The following is a 25,169-nucleotide window of genomic DNA, read 5'->3' on the forward strand; positions in this document are numbered from 1 at the left end:
GTAACCATAAGTTTGTTTTCTATGTCTGTGAGTCTACTTATGTTTTGTAAGTAAGTTCATTTGTATTTTAGATTTCACATATAAGTGATATTGGTTAATATTCAGTTTTCTCTGACATACTTTACTTCATATGATAATTTCTAGCTTCTTCCTTCTTTCTGCAAATGACATTATTCTTTTCTACTGCTGAGTAATATTCCATTGTGTGTGTGCGCATATATATACCACATTTTCTTTAACCATTCATCTGTTGATGAACATTTAGGTTGCTTCCATGTCTTGCCTATTGTAAATAATGCTGCTATGAACATAAGGATGCACGTATCTTTTTGATTTAGCATTTTTATCTTTTCCAGATATATGCCCAGGAGAGGGATTGCTGGATCACATGACACATCTATTTTTAGTGTTCTGAGGAACCTCTATACTATTTTCCATTGAGGCTGTACCAATTTACATTCCCAACAACAGTGCAGGGTTTCCTTTGCTCCACACCCTCTCCAGCATTTGTCATTTGTAGACTTTGTGAAGATGGTGAAATGGCCCAAATTTTGCTCAGTATAGTATCTTCTATTTCTGCCACTGAGATCCACCCCCACCACAGCTTCAGGACTGAAACTCCCAGGGAGACTGAAGCCTCCCTGCTGACAGGGGTGTTCAGTTCAATCACTCTTTGCCTTTTCATATCATTCACGGAATTCTCAAGGCAAGAATACTGAAGTGGTTTGCCATTCCCTTCTCCAGTGGACCATGTTTTGTCAGAACTCTCCAACATGACCAGTGCTTCTTGGGTGGCCCCACACAGTGTGACTTATTGTTTCACTGAGTTAGACAAGGCTGCGATTCATGTGATGAGTTTGGTTAGTTTTCTATGATTGTGTTTTTCATCTGTCTGCCCTCTGATGCAGACGGCTAAGAGGCTTGTGGAAGCTCCCTGCTGGGAGAGACTGACTGTGGTGCAATCTGGGTCTTTTTCTTATGAGCCAGCCGACGCCCTCCCACTTCCTTATGGCATCCCCTCAGGGTTATTCTCAGTTGAAGAGATTCCTCTCTTCCAAGATGTTCCCCCCTACTCCCAGGGCACTCACGTTTTAGGACTGGTCCCTGCAGAGGCACAGGGACCCCAGTTTGGACCAGTCTGCCTCCTCCCTCCGAGCTCCAGCGCCAGGTGATGCGGCTGCGGCCTCGTTGTGACTCATCACAGCCCAGCGTCTCCTTCCGCCCCGTCCTATGTCCTTTCGGGGTCACACAGGTTTCCATACCAAGAGCGCTCGTAAAGAAAGTTCACACCTGCAGCATTTTTATCTCAGAATCTGCTCCTGGTGAACCTAGCCAGTGACACCCGTCCAAGCACATGGTGTGATCTTCCTCCCCCAGTTGAGCGGGAAGCGGGGAAGAACTGGGGAGGTGGGGCCCCCTTAGCATCCTGCGGACCCTGTTGTGAACTCTGTGGTGAAATGTAGGACTCAGGACGTTTTCTGGTGACTGCATCATTTGAGATTATTTTAGTCCTTCTGGAAGCTGGCTATCCTTACAAGTGTACTTTCATACTTCATAACCAACGTCCCTATCTAGTATACAAAACCAAAGTTACAGAGGACTTTAAAAAAAGTCAGCATTGAATTAAATGCATTAGTATACCTAGGAAGGTGTACCGAAAGTTTCATGGTAGTTTTCTTTCCAGGCATGTTGCATTTTCTTTTCTTTTCTTTTCTTTTGGTTCTGTGTGCATGTGTGTTCATCAGTCACTTTCTTCTTTTTGTTTTTAATCTTAAGTGTTTGTGAAATGTAGTATTAATAGAGGAAAGGGCTCATATAAGTTTATAGCGCACTAAATTTTCAGTTGTCACAAACTGAACACATCCAAGTAACGAGCACTCAACTCAACACACGGAATGTTGTTGGCAAACCAAAATCCCTTATGCCCTCTACGGGTGACCTCTCACCGAACTTGTGATAGCATAGGTTAACTTTAGCTATTTTTCTACTTTATAGCAATAAAATCATGCATGAGGTATTCTGTTGTATCCGGCTTTTTTTGCTTACCATTGTATTTTGAGATGTATCCATATTGTTATATGTAGCAATAAGTTGTGTATTTTCACTGCTGTATACTATTTCACTGTATGACTATAACCCAACATATTTAATTTGTAATATGAAGATATTTATATCATTAACCCCATTAATTTGGACCATACTGTTATGCTTTTACATTTTAAAATCACCTTTTCCCCCAGATGTTTTACTTCTCAGGTTTTATTGGGGTAAAATTGGCAAATTATAATTGTATATCTTTAACATATATACAACTTAATGGTTTGGTATGTGCATTGTGAAATAGTCACGACAAGCTAATTAACATATCCATCACCTCACATAGTTACCATTTTCCTTCCTTCCTTCCTTTCTTTTCTTGGGGTGAGAGAATTGACCCTATGTCCAGTGGTTTGCTATTCTGGGTATCCTGCCATAAATATTGTGGCCATTACCTTTGGTTGATAAGCACACATTTCTGTTGGCTATGCATCTTGTGGTAGAATGGTGAAGGTGAACTATGTGTAATATTCAGGTTTCTGAGATACTCCACAGTGTTTTCCAAAGTGGTTCTATTAATATTTATTGTTGTTCAGTCCCTCGGTTGTGTCTGACTCTTTGTGACCCATGGACTGCAGCACACAAGGCTTCCCTGTCCATCACGAACTCCCAGAGCTTGCTCAGACTCATGTCCATTGAGTCGGTGATGCCATCCAACCATCTCATTTTCTGTTGTCCCCTTCTCCTGCTGCCTTCAATCTTTCCCAGCATCAGGGTCTTTTCCAATGAGTCAGTTCTATTCATCAGGTGGCCAAAGTATTGAAGCTTCAGCTTCAACATCAGTCCTTCTAATGAATATTCAAGGTTGATTTCCTTTAGGATGGACTGATTTGATCTCCTTGCAGTCCAAGGGACTCTCAAGAATCTTATCCAATACCACAATTCAAAAGCATCAACTCTTTGGCATTCAGCCTTCTTTATGATCCAACTCTCACATCCATACATGACTACTGGAAAAACCATAGCTTTCACTAGACAGACCTTTGTTGGCAAAGTAATATTTCTGCTTTTTAATACACTGTCTAGGTTTGTCAAAGCTTTTCTTCCAAGGAGCAGGCATCTTTTAATTTCATGGCTGCAGTCATCATCTGCAGTGATTTTGGAGACCAAAAAAGAAAGCCTGTCACTGTTTCCATTGGTTCCCCATCTATTTGCCAGGAAATGATGGAACCAGATGTCATGATCTTCGTTTTTTGAATGTTGAGTTTTAAGTCAGTTTTTTCACTCTCCTCTTTCACTTTCATCAAGAGGCTTTTTAGCTCCTCTTCACTTTCTGCCGTAAGTGTGGTGTCATCTGTATATCTGAGGTTACTAATATTTCTACCAGCCATCTTTTTTTTTTAACTGAAAGCAGCAGAGTATTTTATTTTATTTTTTTAAAAAACCATCATTCAGTAAATGTTGTTACACTATAAAACATCTAGTTTACAACTGAAAGGTTTTCTAGAGAGATGATTTGGAGCCTTCCACATTTATCATATGCCTTTTCATTATTCTTGCAATTCTGGATCCAAATTGCTTGGCCCACTTTGTCAGAAGAACAGAGGCTGTTTGACCAAGTTCTACTGCTGCAAGACGCAAAATTAGTTTTTCACCAATTCCACAGGGTAAAGTCAAGTTTGCCTTTCCCCAGACTGGTAGGGAATTTAGAAAGGAGACAATACTTTAATCCAGGAAAGGAAATCTTGCTTCTTTTCTATGATCACTGATACATCTATCATCATGACCAAGATTTCTAGAAGAAATTCGATCCAGTTCCATTTCAATTCCTTATTCAGTCTCCCCAGCCCATGTGTCAGGAAGTGGACCCGATAAGAAGAACCTGCAAGCTGCTTATCTGAACCAATTCCGGTAAGAATCACCTTTGCGCTGCTCTGATACGGTTTTTCTCCATCTTGGGTCACTAACCAACCAGCTCCTCCAGAAGCAAACCAGACTGCACAGCCAATGCTATCATCTAGGACTATATCCAAGGGCTGGATTAAGTGTGATATTCAAGTTCTTCCTAATCTTTGCAGTTCTTCTAGAGAAACATTAATTTCAACAAAATTCCAAATCCCCGAAGGATTGGCAGCTTGCAGTTACTTCAGCCCTGCTCTTCCTGTGACTCGACCTGGTACATTGAACTGTTCACCAGGTCTAGCAGCAGCAGCAGGAATAGTTTTGGAGACTTCTTCAGAGGGTATTTCACAATGATTTTTCTGTTTTCTCCCTTTTTTGTTAAAATTAACTGGTATGGTCTTTTCTTTAGTCATGAAAGCCACATTAAGAAGATAAGTTTGTTCATCTAAAGGAATATGATGGTCAGAAATGGCTGCGATGACCATAGAATCAATCCCTCCAGAAAACAGAATTGCAACTTTCACTTTCCTATTACTAGTTTTCACAACTTCGCTTGGTTTCAGGCTTTCATCCCTAGGTAAACACAAGACACGTCTCTTGACTGCGATACTCGGGACACCAATGAACTGCTGAACTACTTCCTTCATGTGTCCATCAGTAAGAAAGACCTGAAGGGTCTCTTGTCAGTGGACTCCTGGAACTGCTGCTGCAATGGGTCCCAAATGCAGCTTGTGGCAATGCCATATTTAAAGGGACAACAGGTGCTTTAAGATACAGTTTGGCTTCATTTGCTGCCACCAAGACAAATGTTGGCAAGTCTGCTGAAATCTCAGTCAGGCTATTAACACATTCTCTGACATTCCACACCCCCCCCTCCCCCCGCCAGAATTGAATTTCCAAGGATATAACTTTAAAACGACAGATTTGGAAATGGAAACAGACTTGAGGTCAATTCTGAAAATTCCAGATGCTGGAACTTCCCGCCACTGATCGGTCACTCCAGAGGCTTGGGCGCCAATTGAAGAGAGGCAGAAATTCTTGCCCAAGTTACTAAAATGCCAAAGCAAGCTACAATGACCAAAAAAGTCCCTCAGTTCAGTTCAGTTCAGTTCAGTCACTCAGTCGTGTCCGACTCTTTGCGACCCCATGAATCGCAGCACTCCAGGCCTCCCTGTTCATCACCAACTCCTGGAGTTTACTCAAACTCACGCCCATCAAGTTGGTGATGCCATCCAGCCATCTTATCCTCTGTCGTCCCCTTCTCCTCCTGTCCTCAATCCCTCCCAGCATCAGGATCTTTTCCAATGAGTCAACTCTTCACATGAGGTGGCCAAAGTATTGGAGTTTCAGCTTCAACATCAGCCCTTCCGATGAACACCCAGGACTGATCTCCTTTAGGATGAACTGGTTGGATTTCCTTGCAATTCAAGGGACTCTCAAGAGTCTTCTCCAACACCATAGTTCAAAAGAATCAATTTTTCAGTGCTCAGCATTCTTCACAGTCCAACTCTCACATCCATACATGACCACTGGAAAAACCATAGCCTTGACCAACGGACCTTTGTTGGCAAAGTAATGTCTCTGCTTTTTAATATGCTATCTAGGTTGGTCATAACTGTCCTTCCAAAGAGTAAGCGTCTTCTAATTTAACGGCTGCAATCACCATCTGCAGTGATTTTGGAGCCCAGAAAACTAAAGTCTGACACTGCTTCCACTGTTTCCCCATCTATTTCCCATGAGGTGATGGGACCAGATGCCATGATCTTAGTTTTCTGAATGTTAAGCTTTAAGCCAACGTTTGCTCTCCTCTTTCACTTTCATCAAGAGGCTTTTTAGCTCCTCTTCACTTTCTGCCATAAGGGTGGTGTCATCTGCATATCTGAGGTTATTGATATATCTCCCAGCAATCTTGATTCCATCTTGTGCTTCTTCCAGCCCGGCGTTTCTCATGATGTACTCTGCATATAAGTTAAATAAGCAGGGTGACAATGTACAGCCTTGACGTACTCCTTTTCCTATTTGGAACCAGTCTGTTGTTCCATGTCCAGTTCTAACTATCCCTACCAAACTATAAAGAAAGGTTAGATGCTTGATAATATATAAAAGACCAAGGCTCTTGGGCTTTTGAGAAGAGTGACAAAATATCAGAGTTATTCTTATAAGAGGAAAGATAATGAAACATGATTTGAGTATCATTCTCTTTGGCTTGGACCTTGATCCCACTAAAAACTTCTCCATTCCACAGGAATATATTGCCTCTTTCATCTTCCACAGGCTGGGCAGTCAGCACATCTCTTAAGTGAAGGACATGCCCAGAGAATAAACACTGGTAGTTAACATTGGATCTTAACAACTGTTTACTACTATTGGGCCCCCATTGTTTAAGATTACACAGTAAATCCTCTTTCAAATCTTTGCAAAATGCTCAACAGAAAAGCTTACTGCACAACAAATGCCACACATTGCTATCTAAAGTCAAGTTGGTTATTTCTTGATTTTGGTCTTCTCTGAGTTTTCTATTTCTTGATACTCTTTCCTTAGCTCATCCAATATATTTTGCTTTCAGAAAGCATTTCTATTCGGTCTGCAAGAAAGAATATGTTGCTGTTCTGTTGCAGCCTATATACTTTGCTCTTCTTCTTGAGGTTAGAAAGTTCATCCACAAAAACTATTTGTTCTTTAGTCTTTGTTGAGCTCTTCCTTGTTCAGGGTCAAGCTCTCAGCAGGGACCAGCCCATCACGGTCCTCAGGTTGCTCACCCCGGCTGGGCATCTCAGCAGAGAACCCAATACTCTCCCAGCAATCTTGATTCCAGCTTATGCTACATCCAACCTGGCATTTCACATGATGTACTCTGAAAATAAGTTAAATAAACAAAGTGACAATATACAGTCTTGACATACTCCTGTCCCAATTTGGAACCAGTCTGTTGTTTCATGTCCAGTTCTAACTGTTGCTTCTTGCCCTGCATACTAATTTCTCAGGTGGCAGATAAGGTGATTTGATATACCCATCTCTTTAAGAATTTCCCACAGTTTGTTGTGATCCATGCAACAGTCAAAGGATTTAGTGTAGTCAATGAAGCAGAAGTAGATGTTTTTCTGGAATTCTCTTGCTTTTCCTGTGATCCAATGGATGTTGGCAATTTGATCTCTGGTTCCTCTGCCTTTTCTAAATCCAGTTTGAACATCTGAAAGTTCTCTAGTTAATGTATATTTTCACTAAACATGGGAGAGTTCAGTTTGCTTCATAATCTCAGAAGTTTCTCATGGTTTTCTCTGTTATATTTTTAACACAATTTTAAAATTATTCTTGGGCTTTTAATTTTATCTTATATTGCTGTTGTTTTAAAAATTACAAGCTATGTGTACTTGGCTATTGTTTGTAAGACACTTTTTATGATTTTTTAATAATTTTGCATCCATCAGTTTACTAAATTCTATTGTTTGCATAGTTTACTAGTTTATTCTCTTGATTTTTCCAAGATATATAATCAAAGCACCTACAAATAATGATCATTTCACATCCTTCTTTGCATTTTTATACAAGCAGCTTCTTTGCCTTTTATGGTTTCAGTGTATATTTCCTCTAGAAAAAAGTTTAAAATAGTGTTAATAATGAGCATTTTAATCCTCCAAAGCACCACTAAACCTCCAAAATCTTTATTGAAATCTTTTTATTAATAGAATACACTCCCTGAAAAATCTTTTAGTAAGAGCTCTTTGCAGCAGTTCCAGAGAATAAAGGTGGGAATGAAGCATTCAAATAAAAAAAAAAAAAGATGTTCTTGAAGACCAGAGCATCAAAGAAAAGAAAATCTTAGGATAACACAAGGTGGAAAAGATCAGAAGTGACCAGACATGGCCAGTAACACTTAAAGGGGGAAAAAGAGGAGGAAAAGGAAACAAAACAAAACATTGTGATGCCCACAGCCCAGGAACACAAATCCACTGAAAGAGTGAGATTCAATCCCCCAAGTAATGCTTACCTCCTCACTCCTTCCCACATCACAGGACACAGAATGAAAACAGTGAATAAAGAGGAGTCAACAGCAAGATACAAGTTCTATTTAAGAAGGGGTTTTAGGGAAACCCATAGATAACTGGGGAGACAAACAAGGGCACCAGAGGAGAATGAAGCTCCAGCAAACATTAAACACAGCCCAGCTCCCAGCCAGGTCAACATAAAATCTCACACCACAGGCCTATTCACCTTAATTCCTCATATCAGATATTATCATGTTGGACTTTCAACAACATTGCAGGATGTGCTAAAGGCAGGGGAAAGCACAGAAAGCAAAGCTTAGACCCAGACTCTGATGTGACACAGATCTTGGAATGTTCGGGCACGGAATGTATGTGCATATACACAAATATAGAGAGACACTAATTGTAAAGAATTGACCGGTGTGGGGCTCATGGGATTATGGAGGTGACAAGTCTCAGGATCTAGGGTCAGCAAACTGGCGATCCTGGAGCCAATGGAGTGGCTGAAGCAGGAGCTGGGGGAGGGAGAGAGTCAGGGAGTATGTGTCATGATGGAGAAGACAGAGGATGTCTGCAAGAAGGGGAATTTTCAAAAAGGGAAAAAGTCAGTAAAAAGTCTATCTGCTGCCAGCACGTTTTCTGAAAGATCTGCTGATTTGGTTTACGCCTCTGAGTTCCACTTGTCCTAATGCAGGATAAAAGTAATAACAACAGTCGTGTTCCTGTTTCCCCTGTTGATGTTACCAGTGAAGTCACTCAGTTGTGTCCCACACTTGCGACCCCATGGACTGCAGCCTGCCGGGGTCCTCTGTGCTGGGGTTTTCCAGGTGAGAACACTGGAGGGGGTGGCCACCAGGCCTGCAGACAAGCACAGCCCACAGAACTTTCTGTCTGTGGTGGGGGGCCTGGCTGGGGGACTCCCCCACTTTCTCTTCCCTCTTCTCGTGTCTGACAGCTGTGCTCTTTTTTTTTTTTTTTTTCATTTATTTTTATTAGTTGGAGGCTAATTACTTTACAATATTGTAGTGGTTTTTGCCATACATTGACATGAATCAGCCATGGATTTACATGTGTTCCCCATCCCGACCCCCCCCCCACCATGCCTCCCTCCCCATCCCATCCCTCTGGGTCTTCCCAGTGCACCAGCCCTGAGCACTTGTCTCATGCATCCAACCTGGACTGGTGATCTGTTTCACCCTTGATAGTATACTTGTTTCAAATCTCAGATTATCCCACCCTCACCTTCTCCCACAGAGTCCCAAAGTCTGTTTTGTACATCTGTGTCTATTATCCTGTTTTGCATATAGGGTTATTGTTACCATCTTTTAAAATTCCATATATATGCATTAGTGTACTCTATTGGTCTTTATCTTTCTGTCTTACTTCACTCTGTACAATGGGCTCCAGTTTCATCCATCTCATTAGAACTGATTCAAATGAATTATCTTTAATGGCTGAGTAATATTCCATTGTGTATATGTACAATAGCTTCCTTATCCATTCATCTGCTGATGGGCATCTAGGTTGCTTCCATGTCCTGGCTATTATAAACAGTGCTGCGATGAACATTGGGGTGCATGTGTCTCTTTCAGATCTGGTTTCCTTGGTGTGTATGTCCAGGAGTGGGATTGCTGGGTCATATGGCAGTTCTATTTCCAGTTTTTTAAGAAATCTCCACACTGTTCTCCATAGTGGCTGTACTAGTTTGCATTCCCACCAACAGTGTAAGAGGGTTCCCTTTTCCCCACACCCTCTCCAGCATTTATTGCTTGTAGACTTTTGGATAGCAGACATCCTGACTGGCGTGTAATGGTACCTCATTGTGGTTTTGATTTGCATTTCTCTGATAATGAGTGATGTTGAGCATCTTTTCATGTGTTTGTTAGCCATCTGTATGTCTTCTTTGAAGAAATGTCTGTTTAGTTCTTTGGCCCATTTTTGATTGGGTCATTTATTTTCCTGGAATTGAGCTGCAGGAATTGCTTGTATATTTTTGAGATTAATCCTTCATCTGTTGCTTCGTTTGCTATTACTTTCTCCCAATTTGAAGGCTGTATTTTCACCTTGCTTATAGTTTCATACATCATGACCAAGTGGGCTTTATCCCAGGAATGCAAGGATTCTTTAATATCCACAAATCAATCAATATAATACACCACATTAACAAATTGAAAGATAAAATCCATATGATTATCTCAATAGATGCGGGAAAGGCCTTTGACAAAATTCAACATCCATTTATGATGAAAACTCTCCAGAAAGCAGGAATAGAAGGAACATACTTCAACATAATAAAATCTATATATGACAAACCCACAGCAAACATTATCCTCAATGGTGAAAAATTGAAAGCATTTCCCCTAAAGTTAGGAACAAGACAAGGGTGCCCACTCTCATCACTACTATTCAACATAGTTTTGGAAGTGTTGACCACAGCAATCAGAGCAGAAAAAGAAATAAAAGGAATCCACATTGGAAAAGAAGAAGTAAAACTCTCACTGTTTGCAGACGATGTGATCCTCTACGTAGAAAACCCTAAGGACTCTACCAGAAAATTACTAGAGCTAATCAATGAGTACATTAATGTTGCAGGATATAAAATTAACACACAGAAATCCCTTGCATTCCTATACACTAACAATGAGAAAACAGAAAGAGAAATTAAGGAAACAATACCATTCACCATTGCAACAAAAAGAATAAAATACTTAGGAGTATATCTACCTAAAGAAATGAAAGACCTATATATGGAAAACTATAAAACACTGATGAAAGAAATCAAAGAGGACACAAATAGATGGAGAAATATACCATGTTCATGGATTGGAAGAATCAATATTGTGAAAATGAGTATATGGACCAAAGCAATCTATAGATTCAATGCAATCCCTATCAAGCTGCCAATGGTATTCTTCACAGAACTAGAACAAATAATTTCACAATTTGTATGGAAATACGAAAAACCTCAAATAGCCAAAGCAATCTTGAGAAAGAAGAATGGAACCAGAGGAATTAACCTGCTTGACTTCAGGCTCTACTACAAAGCCACAGTCATCAAGATAGTATAGTACTGGCACAAAGACAGAAATATAGATCCATGGAACAGAATAGAAAGCCCAGAGATAAATCCATATACCTATGGACACCTTATCTTTGACAAAGGAGGTAAGGATATACAATGGAAAAAAGACAACCTCTTTAACAAGTGGTGCTGGGAAAACTGGTCAACCACTTGTAAAAAAATGAAACTAGAACACTTTCTAACACCATACACAAAAATAAACTCAAAATGGATTAAAGATCTATATAAGACCAGAAACTATAAAACTCCTAGAGGAGAACATAGGCAAAACACTCTCCGACATAAATCACAGCAGGATCCTGTATGACCCACCTCCCAGAATATTGGAAATAAAAGCAAAAATAAACAAATGGAACCTAATAAAACTTAAAAGCTTTTGCACGGCTGCGTTCTTAAACACAGTTCTTGAGCTGAACTCTGGATCACGTATTACTAAAAACATATCCGCCATGTCCTCTGTTAGTGTGTACGTCTGGGGCAGTGTCACTGACGTCCTCCATTCAGCCTTCAGTGTGTCAGAGCTCAGAGGAGACACAGAGCGTTCAGGCGAGCACATGGCCCCAGGAGGCGCCAGACACGGGTGTTCCTCCTGCCCCACGGACGATGGGGCGGTAAGTCCAAGGCTGTGGTGACCATGCCTGTGTGTGGGCGTCTGTGTGTGTGTGTACTGTGCTTGAGAGTGTGTTGTGGGGTGCTGTGCACAGTGTGTGTGTGTGTATGTGTTTGTATGTATAAGTGTGTGTTGTGTTGGTGTGTATCTGTGTGTTATGTGTGTTTATTTGTGTATAGATGAGTATATGTGTGTTACATTTGCATGTGTTGTATGTATATTTATATGTGTGTGTGTGTATGTTTGTGTGTGTGAGTGGTGTGTTGTGTGTGTGTATCTTTGTATGTTTGTGTTGTGAATATACGTGTGTGAGTGGTCTCTGTGTCTTGTTTGTGTTTGTGTGCTGTGTATGTATGTTCATATGTTTGTGAGTAAATGTGTGTTCATGTGTGTTGTATGTGTGTGCTATGTTTGTACTTTTGTACATGTATGTGTGTAAGTAGTGAATGTGTTGTGTTTGTGTCTATATTTTGTTTGTATGTTTGTGAGTGTGTGTGAGTAGTGTATGTGTTGTGTTTGCATGTATATTTTGTTTGTATGCTTGTGAGTGTTTGTGAGTACTGTACGTGTTGTGTCTGTGTGTATATTTTGCTTGTATGTTTGTGAGTGTGTGTGTAATGTTTGTGTTGTGATTGTGTGTATATTTGGTATGTTTCTGAGTCTGTGTGAATTGTGTATGTGTTGTGCTTGTGTGTATATTTTGTTTGTATGTTTGTGTGTGTGTGAGTTGTGTATATGTTGTGTTTGTGTCTATATTTTGTTTGTATGTTTGCATGTTTGTGAGTGTGTGTGTGTGAGTGTGTGTATGAGACTGTCTGTGTGTGCCCCTGTTTCAGGAGCAATGGGAGGAGCCAGGGGAGTCAGGAGGACCTTGCAGCCTTTGGGCTCTGCCTGGAGCTCCCCGCTCACCCTTAGGCAGGACGCTCTGAGTCTCACTTTTCTCCTGAGAAACTTCAGGGGTGACAGATCTGCTCCATGTTGAGAAAAACACTGTGGCGCATGGCGCATGTGGCAGTGATGCCCCGTCGGGCAGGGTCTGGGGTGAGGAGGCCGGGGGCTGGGCAGTCAGCTCTCTGGGCCTTAGAGTGGGTGACAGGAGTTCCTGGTGGGTGACAATGCCCTCCTTGGCAAAGAGGACTGGGAATTGCTCTAGAAAATGTAGTAAAATGTCCTGGAATCTTCCAGGGGGACAAGATCTCAGGAATGTGTAGTTTGGACTCAGCATTCACATTTCTGGGGACATGGAGGCCCCGGCAGCATGACCACCCGAGTTGGTGGCCTGGACCTGGGCGCCAAGGACCCGGGGCTCCCGGCAGGACTGGACCCCACGAGGAGAGGGAGCCTGTGCATGTCTGCTGCCCTCCTCACCCCCCAGCGCTCAGCCTCTGTGGCCCCCACTGCCAGGCTCCCCCCACAGATCGTTCTGGCCCCATGAGCCCCTCACCAGGCCCTCCAGCAACGTCCTGTTCACATCCACCCGGCACCCTAATCACTGCTCCCAGGACAGTGTCTGTCAGGATGCGTCTCTGGTCATTTCTGCCCATCACAGAATCCCCCTCACCCCAAGTGGAGACCACGTGCAGGGGAAGGAAGGGGAAACAGGGTCCCTAAAGGAGGTAGCGGGTATCTCAGACGCCCCCTCACTCCATCCCATGCCAACAAACTGATGCAAACAGCTTCCATGGGCAAGAGAAAGGCAAAAGTCAGGAGCCCCTGAAAGCTCAGAGGAAACATCAGTAGACACATTATGGTTTCTTTCTAGATGGAGGAAGTAGAATCGAAATCCTTCTCCCGGAGGAACCTGAAGAAGGCGCATCCCAGGATCCTTCTCCAGATGGGTCAGGAGGTAAAGCAACTTTCTAGCCGATATGGACTTGAGAGAGGCGGGCCAGGGCCTGAGGAGCAGGAGGTGTGCTGGGAGGGGCAGCGGGAGTCCCCCTGGTCAGAGATTCGCCCACCAGAGTGGCCATCATGGGGCATTTGAGTTGGGCTTCCCTTCATCCCAGCCAGACAAAAGGGAAGGGCCCCTGATGGTGCCGTGGGTCAAAGCGGTTGACAGACCACAGCCACTGCCCCTTCACTGAGTGTCAGGAAGGATGTGTTCGGGGGTGCGACAGACGACTCGCCCCAGGCCTTGGTGGGTGTCACCCTGGCTCTGCCGTGAGACTCTCAAGACCACGGGGGCTGCAAGGCATTAGTGAACACATAGCATGCAATCAAGGGCCCGCAGGTCTGGGCTCTGTCTTCCCAAGGGGCTCCTCCCCCCAGAAGCTGTTTCATCAGGGTCAGGGGCTTCACTTTCATGGGCTCAACTTTCCATCTAACCTGGGGAGACAGAACTTAGGAATTTAGGAATGCTGGAAATCCATCACTTTCCTGGATAAAGGAATTGATTGGCAATTTATTATGGATTTCCACGCAACTATGTTTTATTAGATGAACTTCAGTGGCCTGAACCACTGGGAGAAAGCCATAATATTAAACTGCATAGGAAGGCAATAATCCCAGTGTTCACACCTGATTTACCCTTTTTGCAGCAATCAGGGTTAAGTATTACTTTGAAATTTCTCTTCTGTGCTCAATGTATTTGACTTTTAAGTCCAAAGGCATGGCATGAGTGTCTCCAGGCTTGCCCAGACAGGAGATCACTGTCTTCCTCTAAATATGCATCTGGGAGTACAGACGGACATTGCCCTTCCCTGCTTCTGTGGAACTTCCAGTCATTCATACAGGTCACCTGCAGAAGCTAGAAGGAGCCCATATCTTCCAGTCAGAGTGGGTGGGTGGGTCAGCCCACCAAGGCAGAAAGGCAGGAGAAACACAGCCCTGCTGGGGAGAGATGGAAGAAGATAGTGTCAGTCCTGGCCTCAAGAGGCTGAGGGCTCTGCACTGAGACAAAGCAATGTCTTCCCTGGGAACAGGCTGGAAATCAGCTAGGGTTTGGTGCTTCTCTATGTGCTTTGGGTCCTGGGACCTGCAAGGCCAGGAGAAGGGAATTCCCTTCATGCCCTCCAGCTGTGGTCATTTCTAAAATCCGGACATGGGGTCCTCAGTATTAGATGGGCATGAAACATCTACTCACAGCTGATGGTTCTGATATTCTCCTGGGTGAGGGTGTCCAGCCCAAACTTCAACAGTGGAGCTTAGGACTGGGACCCAGTGTGAGCTGTGCTGTGGAGCTGGGGGTCTGGCTGAAAGGACCCCACCCTCACAACACTCCTTGTTGGGCAAAGTGAAGGTAATGTGGCGTGCTCGATCACGGGAGGGAGAGGACAGACAGAGGCCGTGTGCTTCCAGCTTCACCCTCTTCCTGGGAAGGTCTCCAACCAGAGGTGCTCGAGGAAGCTCAGCCTCCCAGTTCATGGGGGGATGATTCCACCTGGTGGGAATAGGTGGCCCGAGAAGAAGTTTCAAAACAGAAGCATAAAATGTGGTGTTCTGCCATAAATGATCCTGCAATTCCACTTCTGGGGAAAATACCCTATAGAGTAGTGATAAAACTAAAACAGATAGTGAATATATGTGCTCTGAGGTGGATAGCAGCATTATTCACAGTAGCAAAAAGTGGAAACAACCCCCCAACTCCACATATATATGAATAAACACAATGTGGTCTACACCTACAGTGGAATATTATTCAGCCTTAAAAAGGAAGGCAATCTGACACTTGCTCCAACATGAATGAACCTTGAACACAGAGTCAATAAGCCAGACGCAGTAGGGCAAAAATTGCCTGATTCCAGTAATATGTGGTCCTTAAAACAGTCAAACACATGGAGACAGAAAGAGCAGTGAATGTCATGTGTTGGAGGAGGAAGGATGGGGAGTTAGTGTTTAATGGGGACAGGGTGTCATTCGGGAAGATGGAAAGTTCTTGAGATGCTCAAATGATGACTGTCCATCAATGTGAATGTACCGAAGTCTACACCTAAACATGGTTCAAACAGTACATTTTATATTATGTATTTTGTACCTTATTTTTCCCAAAAAAAATTCAGAAAAGAAAAAAGGAAGGAAAGCATGTGAACCTAGGGCATATCTCCGATGCAGACGCTGGTCTTCCTTTGTCCTGCCCCCACCCGGACCTTCTGCCCCTGGGGGAGGCTAAAGCGGGGGTCGGGCTCTAACCGCAGTCCCCCACCTTCTCTTGATGCTTCCAGCGCAGCACGGGGATGAAGGGACCCCGCAGACGCTGAGGCTCATCCTGGTGGGAAAAGCCGGGAGCGGGAAAAGTGCCACGGGAAACAGCATCCTCGGAAGGAGAGTGTTCGAGTCCAAGCTCAGCGCTCGCCCGGTGACCCAGGGCTTCCAGCAGGGCCGCCGCGCGTGGGCAGGGCGGGAGCTGCAGGTCATCAACACCCCCGACATCCTGTCCCGCTGGGCGGCGCCGCAGGGGACCGCTCAGGGCGTTGGCGAGGCCGAAGCCCGCTCCCCGCCGGAGCCGCACGCGGTGCTCCTGGTGACACAGCTCGGCCGGTTCACCGAGGAGGACCAGCAGGTGGCCAGGCGCCTCGAGGAGGTGTTCGGGGCCGGCATCCTGGCCCGCACCGTCCTGGTGTTCACGCGGAACGAAGACCTGGACGGCGGCTTGCTGGGGACATTCCTGCGGGAGACCGACAACCCGGCGCTGGCCAAGCTGGACGTGGTCTGCGCGCGGCGACACTGCGGCTTCAACAACAAGGGGGACGGAGCCGAGCTGGAGGCCCAGCTGGGGGAGCTCATGCGGCACGTCGAAGGGGTCCTGTGGGAGCACGAGGGCCGCGCCTACAGCCTCCCGGCCGCCCCTCACCCCCGCGCCGCGCCCCGTGAGAGCTGGGGCCTCTGGGGGCCCGGCGCCGAGGAGGGGCGCGGGGACCAGGCCTGGCTGCGGGGCCTGCGCCGCATCCTGAAGGAGCCCGAGCGAGCTGGAGGCCAGCTCCCGCCGAGCTCGCCCATCTGAGGCGTGCGCCTCCGCGGCTTCCTGCCTCTGGCTCCCAGCCCCTCACTTGCCCGCTCCATCCCAGGGGTCCCTGCCCCCTCCTGGCTCCAGGGCAGCGTCTGGTCAGGCGGGAGGAGGTGGGTGGGCTCCTGAGTTCTCAGCTCCTTCATCACACCTTCCAGAACACAGGGCCCTCTTGCTCTGCGCCCCCGGCCCATCCTCACGTGTCTCTGGCGTTCCCTCTCTGCAAGGGACCTCTGAGAGAAGCCAAGCCTCCAGAGGCGGGCCTGTGCTCCCTTCTGCCGTGGAAGCCCGGCAGCATCCCGGCCACTGGAGACTCGGCTTATAACTCGATGCAGATCAACGTGGAATGTGGACCGGACAACTCTGCGTCTCTTGGGCTGTGTCCTTGCCTGTTAAGAGGGCAGGCACGATGACTTTTAGGGCCCAGCGCCATGTGGGGCAGGACAGGCTCTGGGCTGGGGAGGAGAAGGCAACTAGAAATGGGGGAGGGCCGCAGGGAGCTGCTCTTGATTCGCTCTTGAGAGAGGCCACCACCCGCAGCAAGGGAGACCCGTGGGAAGGAGCAGGGCAGAGCAGGGGTGTCCAGGGGCCAGGTCTGCTCAGGAAACGGGCCTAGACCTGGCTGCAGGACACGGAACGCCCGGAGGTCCAAGTGGACTTGGGCAGCAGAGGAGGTCTTCCCAGGGAGGCTTGGACAAGGGAGGTCACACACCTGGTCCGCGCCTCTGATGCCCACCCTCCCGCATGGAGAGCAAAGAGGAGACTTCGAGCCCCGCCTTTGCCTGACCTGCAACCCGTCCCTTCTCCCCTGAGAGAGGGTTCCCAGCCGGGTGTTTGGGGGTGTAGAATGGAGGGAGGAAGGAAGAAAGTGAAGCTGCGAAGAAAGAAGCAGGAGACCACCTGAACGTCCTCGGGAGAAGCCTGCGGGCCTGGGAGAGTCCTGCAACTGGGGTGTCATCTCGTCCTTACCCAGAGGACCCTGAGAAAGCTGGAGCAGGTCTTTAGCTACAAGGGTCTCGAGTCAGAGCAGAGACACATCCGAGTATGCTTAAGATAGCCTTTGTGTCAGACTGTTTACTAAGTAGGTGATCCATCTCCTGCTGAACTGAAACATAGCAGTTATCATATGTTAAATTTTCATATTCCTTACGATTTCTGTGAGAATTTTTGCCTCTTCTCATCTTCCATCCTCTCAACTCCTATATGAATAAAGTATTGACTTGATTTTTGTGACTTTGATTGTAATGTGCACTCTCCCCCCCACTCCCGATTTCCTCCCCAGTCACCATTTTTGTATTTCTTTTGTTATTTTCAGGCATTTATTCTTCTTTGGAAGAATGTGTCAAGATTAAAATTAAAGAATGTGTAAAAATTAAAATTACTTGTTGAATTTTCTAAAAAGAACATTGTTGTTATTCCAGTTGGAATTGTCTTATGTCTATGTGTTGAATTTGGGAGAATTGGAAGCAAGAGAAGTCAGACAGAGAAGGACAAGTACTGAGTAATATGTGGAATCTAAAAAGTCAAACCTGTTTAAAAAAGGAAGAGAATGGTGGTTACCAAGAAGTGGAGGCACAGGGGATAAGATTGATGGTGTTTTAGGCACAAACTTGTCACAAGCACTAAAAAGTCATAGAGGTCTAAAGTATAGTAGATTGAATGTAGACAGTAACATTGTAGTGTAAGTGTGTGATGTGCCAAAGATTGTTAAAATGACAAGCAACTATGATATACCAGTCTACAAAAGTAACACTCAGCACACCTTAAATTTACACAATGTGAAAAGAACAAATTTAAAGGCACATAAGTGTTGGAAGACACTGTGAGGTGACTGAGGACAAGGAGAGGCTGTAGGGAACCTGACGCCTCTCTCAGGACCATGTGGCTGTCACATGTACATGGTTCCCCCGAGCACACGTCCCCATCCTGCTGATCCAGGGAGGTCGCTCAAGCAGAAATTCACAGGGACCTGAGTGTAAGAGGATGGAGTTTGGGGGCCACCAGAGAGGGTAGATGTTGATGGATAACTCCCACAGAGCAGCATGGGTGGGAGCATGAGAAATTTTGCATAAAAACTCCCTTCAAGTCTTTGGATGAACCAGGAATTGTGGTCTCTAAAGGGTCCAATCATGATGGTGTGATCACTCACCTAGAGCCAGACATCCTGGAATGTGAAGTCAAGTGGGCCTTAGGAAGCATCACTATGAACAAAGCTAGTGGAGGTGATGGAATTCCAGTTGAGTGATTTCAAATCCTGGAAGATGATGCTGTGAAAGTGCTGCACTCAATATGCCAGCAAATTTGGAAAACTCAGCAGTGGCCACAGGACTGGAAAAGATCAGTTTTCATTCCAATCCCAAAGAAAGGTAATGCCAAAGAATGCTCAAACTACCGCACAATTGCACTCATCTCACACCCTAGTAAAGTAATGCTTGAAATTCTCCAAGCCTGGCTTTAGTAATACATGAATCGTGAACTTCCAGATGTTCAAGCTGATTTTAGAAAAGGCAGAGGAACAAGAGATCAAATTGCCAACATTCGCTGGATCATTAAAAAAGCAAGAGAGCTCCAGAATGAGGTCTCTCTAGAGTGAGAAGTGTATGGCAAATCCACCCCAGCTCCTATGGCATGTGCTGCTAGTCATCAGCTCACTAGCATTTGTCCCCTCCTCATTACTAACAAAACTACAATTTTGCTTGTCACAGCAACAGAAAATTCAGTAAAATACTGAATTGTACTCTGTTTCTTGTAGCTGGGGTAACCATATGGCGAAGAGGTGGTAGAAGAAGCCCTGTGGGTTGGCTTTGCTTTTGCAATAGAAGTGCCATCCTGTCTTCCTTCTTGTGTCTGTGTTCTTTCTGCCTGCACTTCTGACATGAGGCTGAAGCTGAAGCAGCCATCATGCCCCTCTGAGGACAAAAGTTACCAGAAATGGTGGGAAGAAAAAATCAAGTTCTTTGGATAGTTACATCAGCTCTGGAGTACCAGCCAGTAAACTCCTTGTATCAAAATTGAAACCTTTGTTAAGCTACTTTGGCGAAGCTGTATTTCCTGCAGCCACATGAAATATCACCCTCTAGCTGATATTCCAGGGCTGAATGAGAGCCACTGCCTGACCAGCTACATAGAACGTAGACCATCTGGAGCTGTGGTCAAGTCAGTTGAGGAGCCCCTGAAAGGGCACTGCCTGGAGTCAGAAATCAACTCACTGGGTGCCTTTACACCAGCTTGTGGGCTTTCTTGTTGGGGACCAGCAGGCTTTCAGAGGCTTGACAGGCATGAGACATCACCCAGCAAGTAGGGGAGACAGAGGCTGAGGTGGAGACCCCATACATACGTGCATGTGTGTGTGCTCAGATATGTCCGATCTTTGTGACTCTATGGACTGTAGCCCTCCGTCCATGGTGTTTTTCAGGCAAGAATACTGAAGTGGGTTTCCATTTCCTTCTCCAGGGGATCTTCCCAACCCAGGGATCGAATCTGTATCTCCTGCATTGACAGGCAGTGTCTTTACAACCGGCACCACCTGGGAAGCCTGGAGAATTCCATCTTTCTCCACAAACCAGTGTCATGTAAGGCATCTAAAGTCCATGGGAGGAAATAAATAAAATGGTTGCAGAAAGTGTCTGAGTCATCTACATGGAAACTGAACACTATCTAAAGGTGCTCTTCCCCCACCCCCAAGTCTTTACTGAATTTGTTATAGTATTGTTTCTGCTTTATGTTTTGGTTTTTTGGCTGCAAGGCATATGGGATCTTTAGCTCCCCTGCCAGGGATCAAACCCGAACCACCTGCATTGGAAGACAACATCTTAACCACTGAACCACCAGGGAAGTCCTTAAAGGGGCTCTTTAACATATCAGATTGGACTGGCTTTTACATGAGAACAGACATTTAATTCTGTGCTTTCTCTGGAAATAATGGATAAGATCTAGGAAAGATTATGAAATTTTAGGCAACATAAACATATACCTTTTCTTTCTATTCCCTAAACGCAGTATATGTTTAATTTTGCCACAGAGGCCATTTCCAGTAGATTTGAAATTGTTTCACAGGGAGTAACTCACTTGTAGTCTCAGAGGGCTCATTCCATACACTTGTTCAAAACGTTAGGTCTGTAAAGGTAACTACTACCTCAAGAGGAATTAAAGCTAAACATTTTCTTATCTCATTATCTTTTCTCACAAATCCTATATCAACAATACGAAGCTTAAGAAGAGTTCAGTTCAGTTCAATTGCCCAGTCATGTCCAACTCTTTGCAACCCCATGTACTGCAGCACGCCAGGCTTCCCTGTCCATCACCAACTCCTGAAGTTTGCTCAAACTCATGTTCATCGAGTCAGTGATGCCATCCAACCATCTCATCCTCTGTCATCCCCTTCTCCTCCCACCTTCAATCTTTCCCAGCATCAGGGTCTTTTCTAATGAGTCAATTCTTTGTATCAGGTGGCCAAAGTATTGGAGTTTCAGCTTCAGCACCAGTTCTTCCAATGAATATTCAGGACTGGTTTCCTTTAGGATGGACTGGTTTCCTTTAGGATGGACTGGTTTGATCTCCTTGCAGTCCAAGTGACTTTAAAGAGTCTTCTCCAAAACCACAGTTCAAAAGCATCAATTCTTCATTGCTCAGCTTTCTTTATAGTCCAAATCTCACATCCATACATGACTACTGGAAAAACCATAGCTTTGACTAGGTGGACTTTGTTGGCAAAATAATATCTCTGCTTTTTAATGTGCTATCTAGTTTGGTCATAACTTTTCTTCTAAGGAGCAAGCATTTTTTAATTTCATGGCTGCAGTCACCATCTGCAGTGGTTTTGAAGCCCCCTCCCAAAAGTGTCTGTCACTGTTTCCCCACCTATTTGCCATGAAGTGATGGGACTGGTTGCTATGATGTTAGTCTTTTGAAGGTTAAGTTTTAAGTCAACCTTTTCACTCCCTTCCTTCCCTTTTCATCAAGAGGCTCTTTAGTTCTTCATTTTCTGATCATAATGAGATAAAACCAGAAATTACTTCTGGGAAAACATGCTTCCATCTGGAAACTGAAAGGGCATATTGTATTAAACAACTCTTGTTGAAAACAAAAATACAGGCTGATTCATGTCAATTTATGACAAAACCCACTGAAATATTGTGAAGTAATTAGCCTCCAACAAATAAAAAAAAATTTTTTTTAAATACAAATTGAGTCTTTAGAATTTCTTAAAGATTATAATAATGAAAACATTAAATATCAGAAGCTGTAGGTGTCATTGAAAGAAGTGATCAGAGTAAAATGTATTGCATCAAAAACTTTTTCAATAAAACTAAAAGAAAGAAAGGACTTCCCTGGTGGCTCAGCTGGTAAAGAATCTGCCTGCAATGTTGGGAGACCTGGGTTCAATCCCTGGGTTGGGAAAATGTCCTGGAGAAGGGAAAGGCTACCCACTCCAGTATTCTGGCCTGAACAATTCCATGGACTGTAGTGCATGGGTTGCAAAGAGTTGAACTTAAGTGAGCTACTTTCACTTTCACTTTCAAAAGAAAGAAAATAAATTCTCATTTTAAAAAAAATTGGAAAAAGTGAAGTAAGGTAAATTAAAACTAAGTGCAAAAGACAAAACTTTATGTATTGGCAAATAGGTGCCAACACCATCATTAAGAATGTGATACTTCGTGACCAAGAGGGATAGAAAACAAAGAGGTTGGTTGAATATTGGGAAATCTATTAATGTCATTCACTCAATTATTTTCATGGATGACTGTTTAAAAGTCTTTAATAAAATTCAATAGTCATTCATGATAAAACCCCCAAGAAAATAGTGATTGGGGATACTTGCTTAATATGATTACACCACACACACACACACACACACACACAAATACTTGTAATATCATGCTGTAGTTCAGCTGCTATCTTACTTGACTTACTGGGAAACACTCATGGTGAATTCGATCCCTGGGAAGATCCTTTGGAGTAGGAAATGACAACCCACCCAAGTGTGCTAGCCTGGAAAACTCCATGGACAGAGGAACCTGGTGGGCTGCAGTCCATAGGGTTTCAAAGAGTCTGACACAACTGCGCGGGCACACACGCATGCACAAATGAAGACATTTCCAGGAAGAAAGCAAGTGTTCCCACCCAGTACTACTCAGGGCTATAAAGGAGGTTTTAGCAAACAAAGAGCAATCAATTAGGGGTATAAGAATACATGGAGGCGTGCATGGCTCTGTGGGGCTCCTGCGCACAAGGCCTTTGTGTCCCCTCTTTCTCTGATCACAGGAAACAGCCTTCACTCAGCCTCCATGACCTTCCCTGATCTCCAGTGGGCAGATTCAAGTGGCTGTCAGATAGGGAAGGAAGGAATTGGGAAACCAGAGGAACAGTCAAGAGGAAACTTGGGGTAAGGTCTTGCTTTCCCATCAAAGGATACACACAATAATGCCTTTGCACTTGTTTACAGATACTGAAACCCATCCTGGTGGCCGAAGTTAACGATTAACCATGGTATGCTGCCCACAGCGTGTAGACCCTAGGGTTGGACCTGAAGGTTGATGATGCTGACTCCTGCTTACCTCACCATCAACCCATCAGAAGACTGTCCAAGAGCTGATCACGCCCTCTTTGGACAATAAAACTTCTCACTGTCTTCCCCAAGTGAGGATAGAGGACTTTGAGGGCATGAGCTCAAAGGGCTCAAAGGGCTGTGTCCCCTTTTGCCTGGCAAATCAATGAAACTCTCCTTTTCTACCCAAAACTCTGTCTCCAAGGTTTGACTCAGCACTGGTGTACAGAGAAGCTGAGCCTTCTGTGGTGACCCAAGGACAACAGACCAGATAAAATCAAGGTGGGTCTTGGAATGCAGGAACAGAAAAACCAGACCCTTATCATCCTTCCTTCTCCCATGTTGTAACTATTAATGGCTTTTGGGTCCTCCTGAGCAGAATAACCTGTCTCCCCTCCTACCCCACAGGGAGAAGGCATTTGCTTTACTCTTCCCCCCCACCCAGTATATGTGACTCATTTGCAGGTCGGCAAATGACCTGCAAGACCCCTATCCCACTCCTTGTACTCTGGGTATAAAAGTAGACTAAGGACCCCTGTTTAACATCAGTTCTCTCTTGAGCTGGCCCGGTGTTCTAACAGTGCCTCCCACTCTAATAAACTTTATTTCCCTCTCATTCTGTCTCATGTCTGGAAATTCTTTTCCAACCTGTGCCCGGACCATGGCACCTTCTGCATCATAAGTGAAGGAGAAGTGAGAAGCTGGGATACATCTGTAAGATGGAACGCTACTCAGCAATAAAGGAGAACAAGCTCTTGGCAATACAAATTGAATGATTCCCCAAATCATTATGCTAAGTGAATGAAGTCAGTCTCAAAAGGGACTGTTTTCCTTATCTCTAGATTCTCAGTGTCTAGTATAAAACCTACCAGCCAGTGCAAACAACCAATCAATGTCAATAAATAGATGAATAGGCACAAACTTCCAAAACTCTGGAGAGAAGGAAATAAGCTTCATTCTTCTTTTATATTAATCACAGTGCATAGTATTAATCACAATGCATAGTATGAAACTGTCTGCCTTCTACCCTGGGAAGCAATGGGCAATACTGCTGTCAGGATATGTCACATGGGCTCCTCTTCTCTGTGATGCTCAAGAGCAGAACCAGTTTTACATTTTTAGGAGAAATTGAAGAATTGGAATTTGAGGATTTTGGAGGCAGTTCTTCCTGGGTTACTAGATCATTTTTGCAAAACTTTCCAATTGTCTTATCTCGGGCAAGTTATTTAAGCTTTCTATGTTTTGATATCTCCCTCTATAATAGAAGTTAAATGATCATAAATAAATAATTTCTGGAGAGTTGGGAGAATTAGAAAAGGCACTTAAAGTACTCAGGACACTGTCGGGCACACAGGAAGCACCTGGAAGTTGATAGCTGTGATGATCGCCTGTTCATTTTACAGAGGAGGGAGCAGAAATCCAGATGTGGTTAAGGACTTGCCAGAGGTTACAGTAAGAGTGGCAGAATCAACTGTGTTTGTGCAAGTCACAAATGCTTTAAGTCTCTGTCACCTGAACTGCAGAATGAGGAGGTTGGACAACATCTTCTCTAGAGAGCTTCCAGTTCTACAGTTCTCATTCTACTAATTGGCACCCTAGAACGTAAAGAACTAATTTACCTGCCTGAATGGTCTACTGGTTCTCTCTACGTTCTTCAGTTTGAGCCTGAATTTGGCAATAAGGAGTTTATGATCTGAGCCACAGTCAGCTCCTGGTCTTGTTTTTGCTGGCTGTATAAAGCTTCTCCATCTTTGACTGCAAAGAATATAATCAATCTGATTTCAGTATTGACCATCTGGTGATGTCCATGAATAGAGTCTTCTCTTGTGTTGTTGGAAGAAGGTGCTTGCTATGACCAGTGTGTTCTCTTGGGAAACCTCTGTTAGCCTTTGTCCTACTTCATTTTGTACTCTAAGGCCAAATTTGCCTGTCACTCCAGGTATCTTTTGACTTCCTACTTTTGCATTCCAGTCACCTACAATGAAAAGCACATCTTTTGGGGGTGTTAGTTCTAGAAGGTCCTGTAGGTCTTTAGAGAACCTTTCAACTTCGGCTTCTTCAGT

The 25,169-nt window shown here is 44.4% G+C and overlaps 2 protein-coding genes and 2 pseudogenes across 2 annotated transcripts in view; 2 read left to right on the top strand and 2 right to left on the bottom strand.

Annotated features, from left to right (window-relative positions):
- LOC136171070 (GTPase IMAP family member 7-like) overlaps positions 1–25,169 on the top strand; it is a 221,791-nt gene that overhangs the window by 89,709 nt on the left and 106,913 nt on the right. The window lies entirely within an intron of this gene.
- LOC136171215 (asparagine synthetase domain-containing protein 1-like) lies at positions 3,518–6,402 on the bottom strand (annotated as a pseudogene).
- LOC136171081 (ASNSD1 upstream open reading frame protein-like) lies at positions 6,424–6,711 on the bottom strand (annotated as a pseudogene).
- LOC136170991 (GTPase IMAP family member 6-like) lies at positions 11,457–16,840 on the top strand. Its single transcript, XM_065939678.1, has 3 exons — positions 11,457–11,632; positions 13,393–13,468; positions 15,783–16,840. Exons 1-3 carry the CDS (start codon positions 11,457–11,459, stop codon positions 16,554–16,556), a joined length of 1,026 nt encoding a protein of 341 aa, XP_065795750.1. The 3' UTR covers positions 16,557–16,840.

The sequence above is a fragment of the Muntiacus reevesi genome, chromosome 6, assembly GCF_963930625.1.
Source record: "Muntiacus reevesi chromosome 6, mMunRee1.1, whole genome shotgun sequence".
Taxonomy (NCBI): domain Eukaryota; kingdom Metazoa; phylum Chordata; class Mammalia; order Artiodactyla; family Cervidae; genus Muntiacus; species Muntiacus reevesi.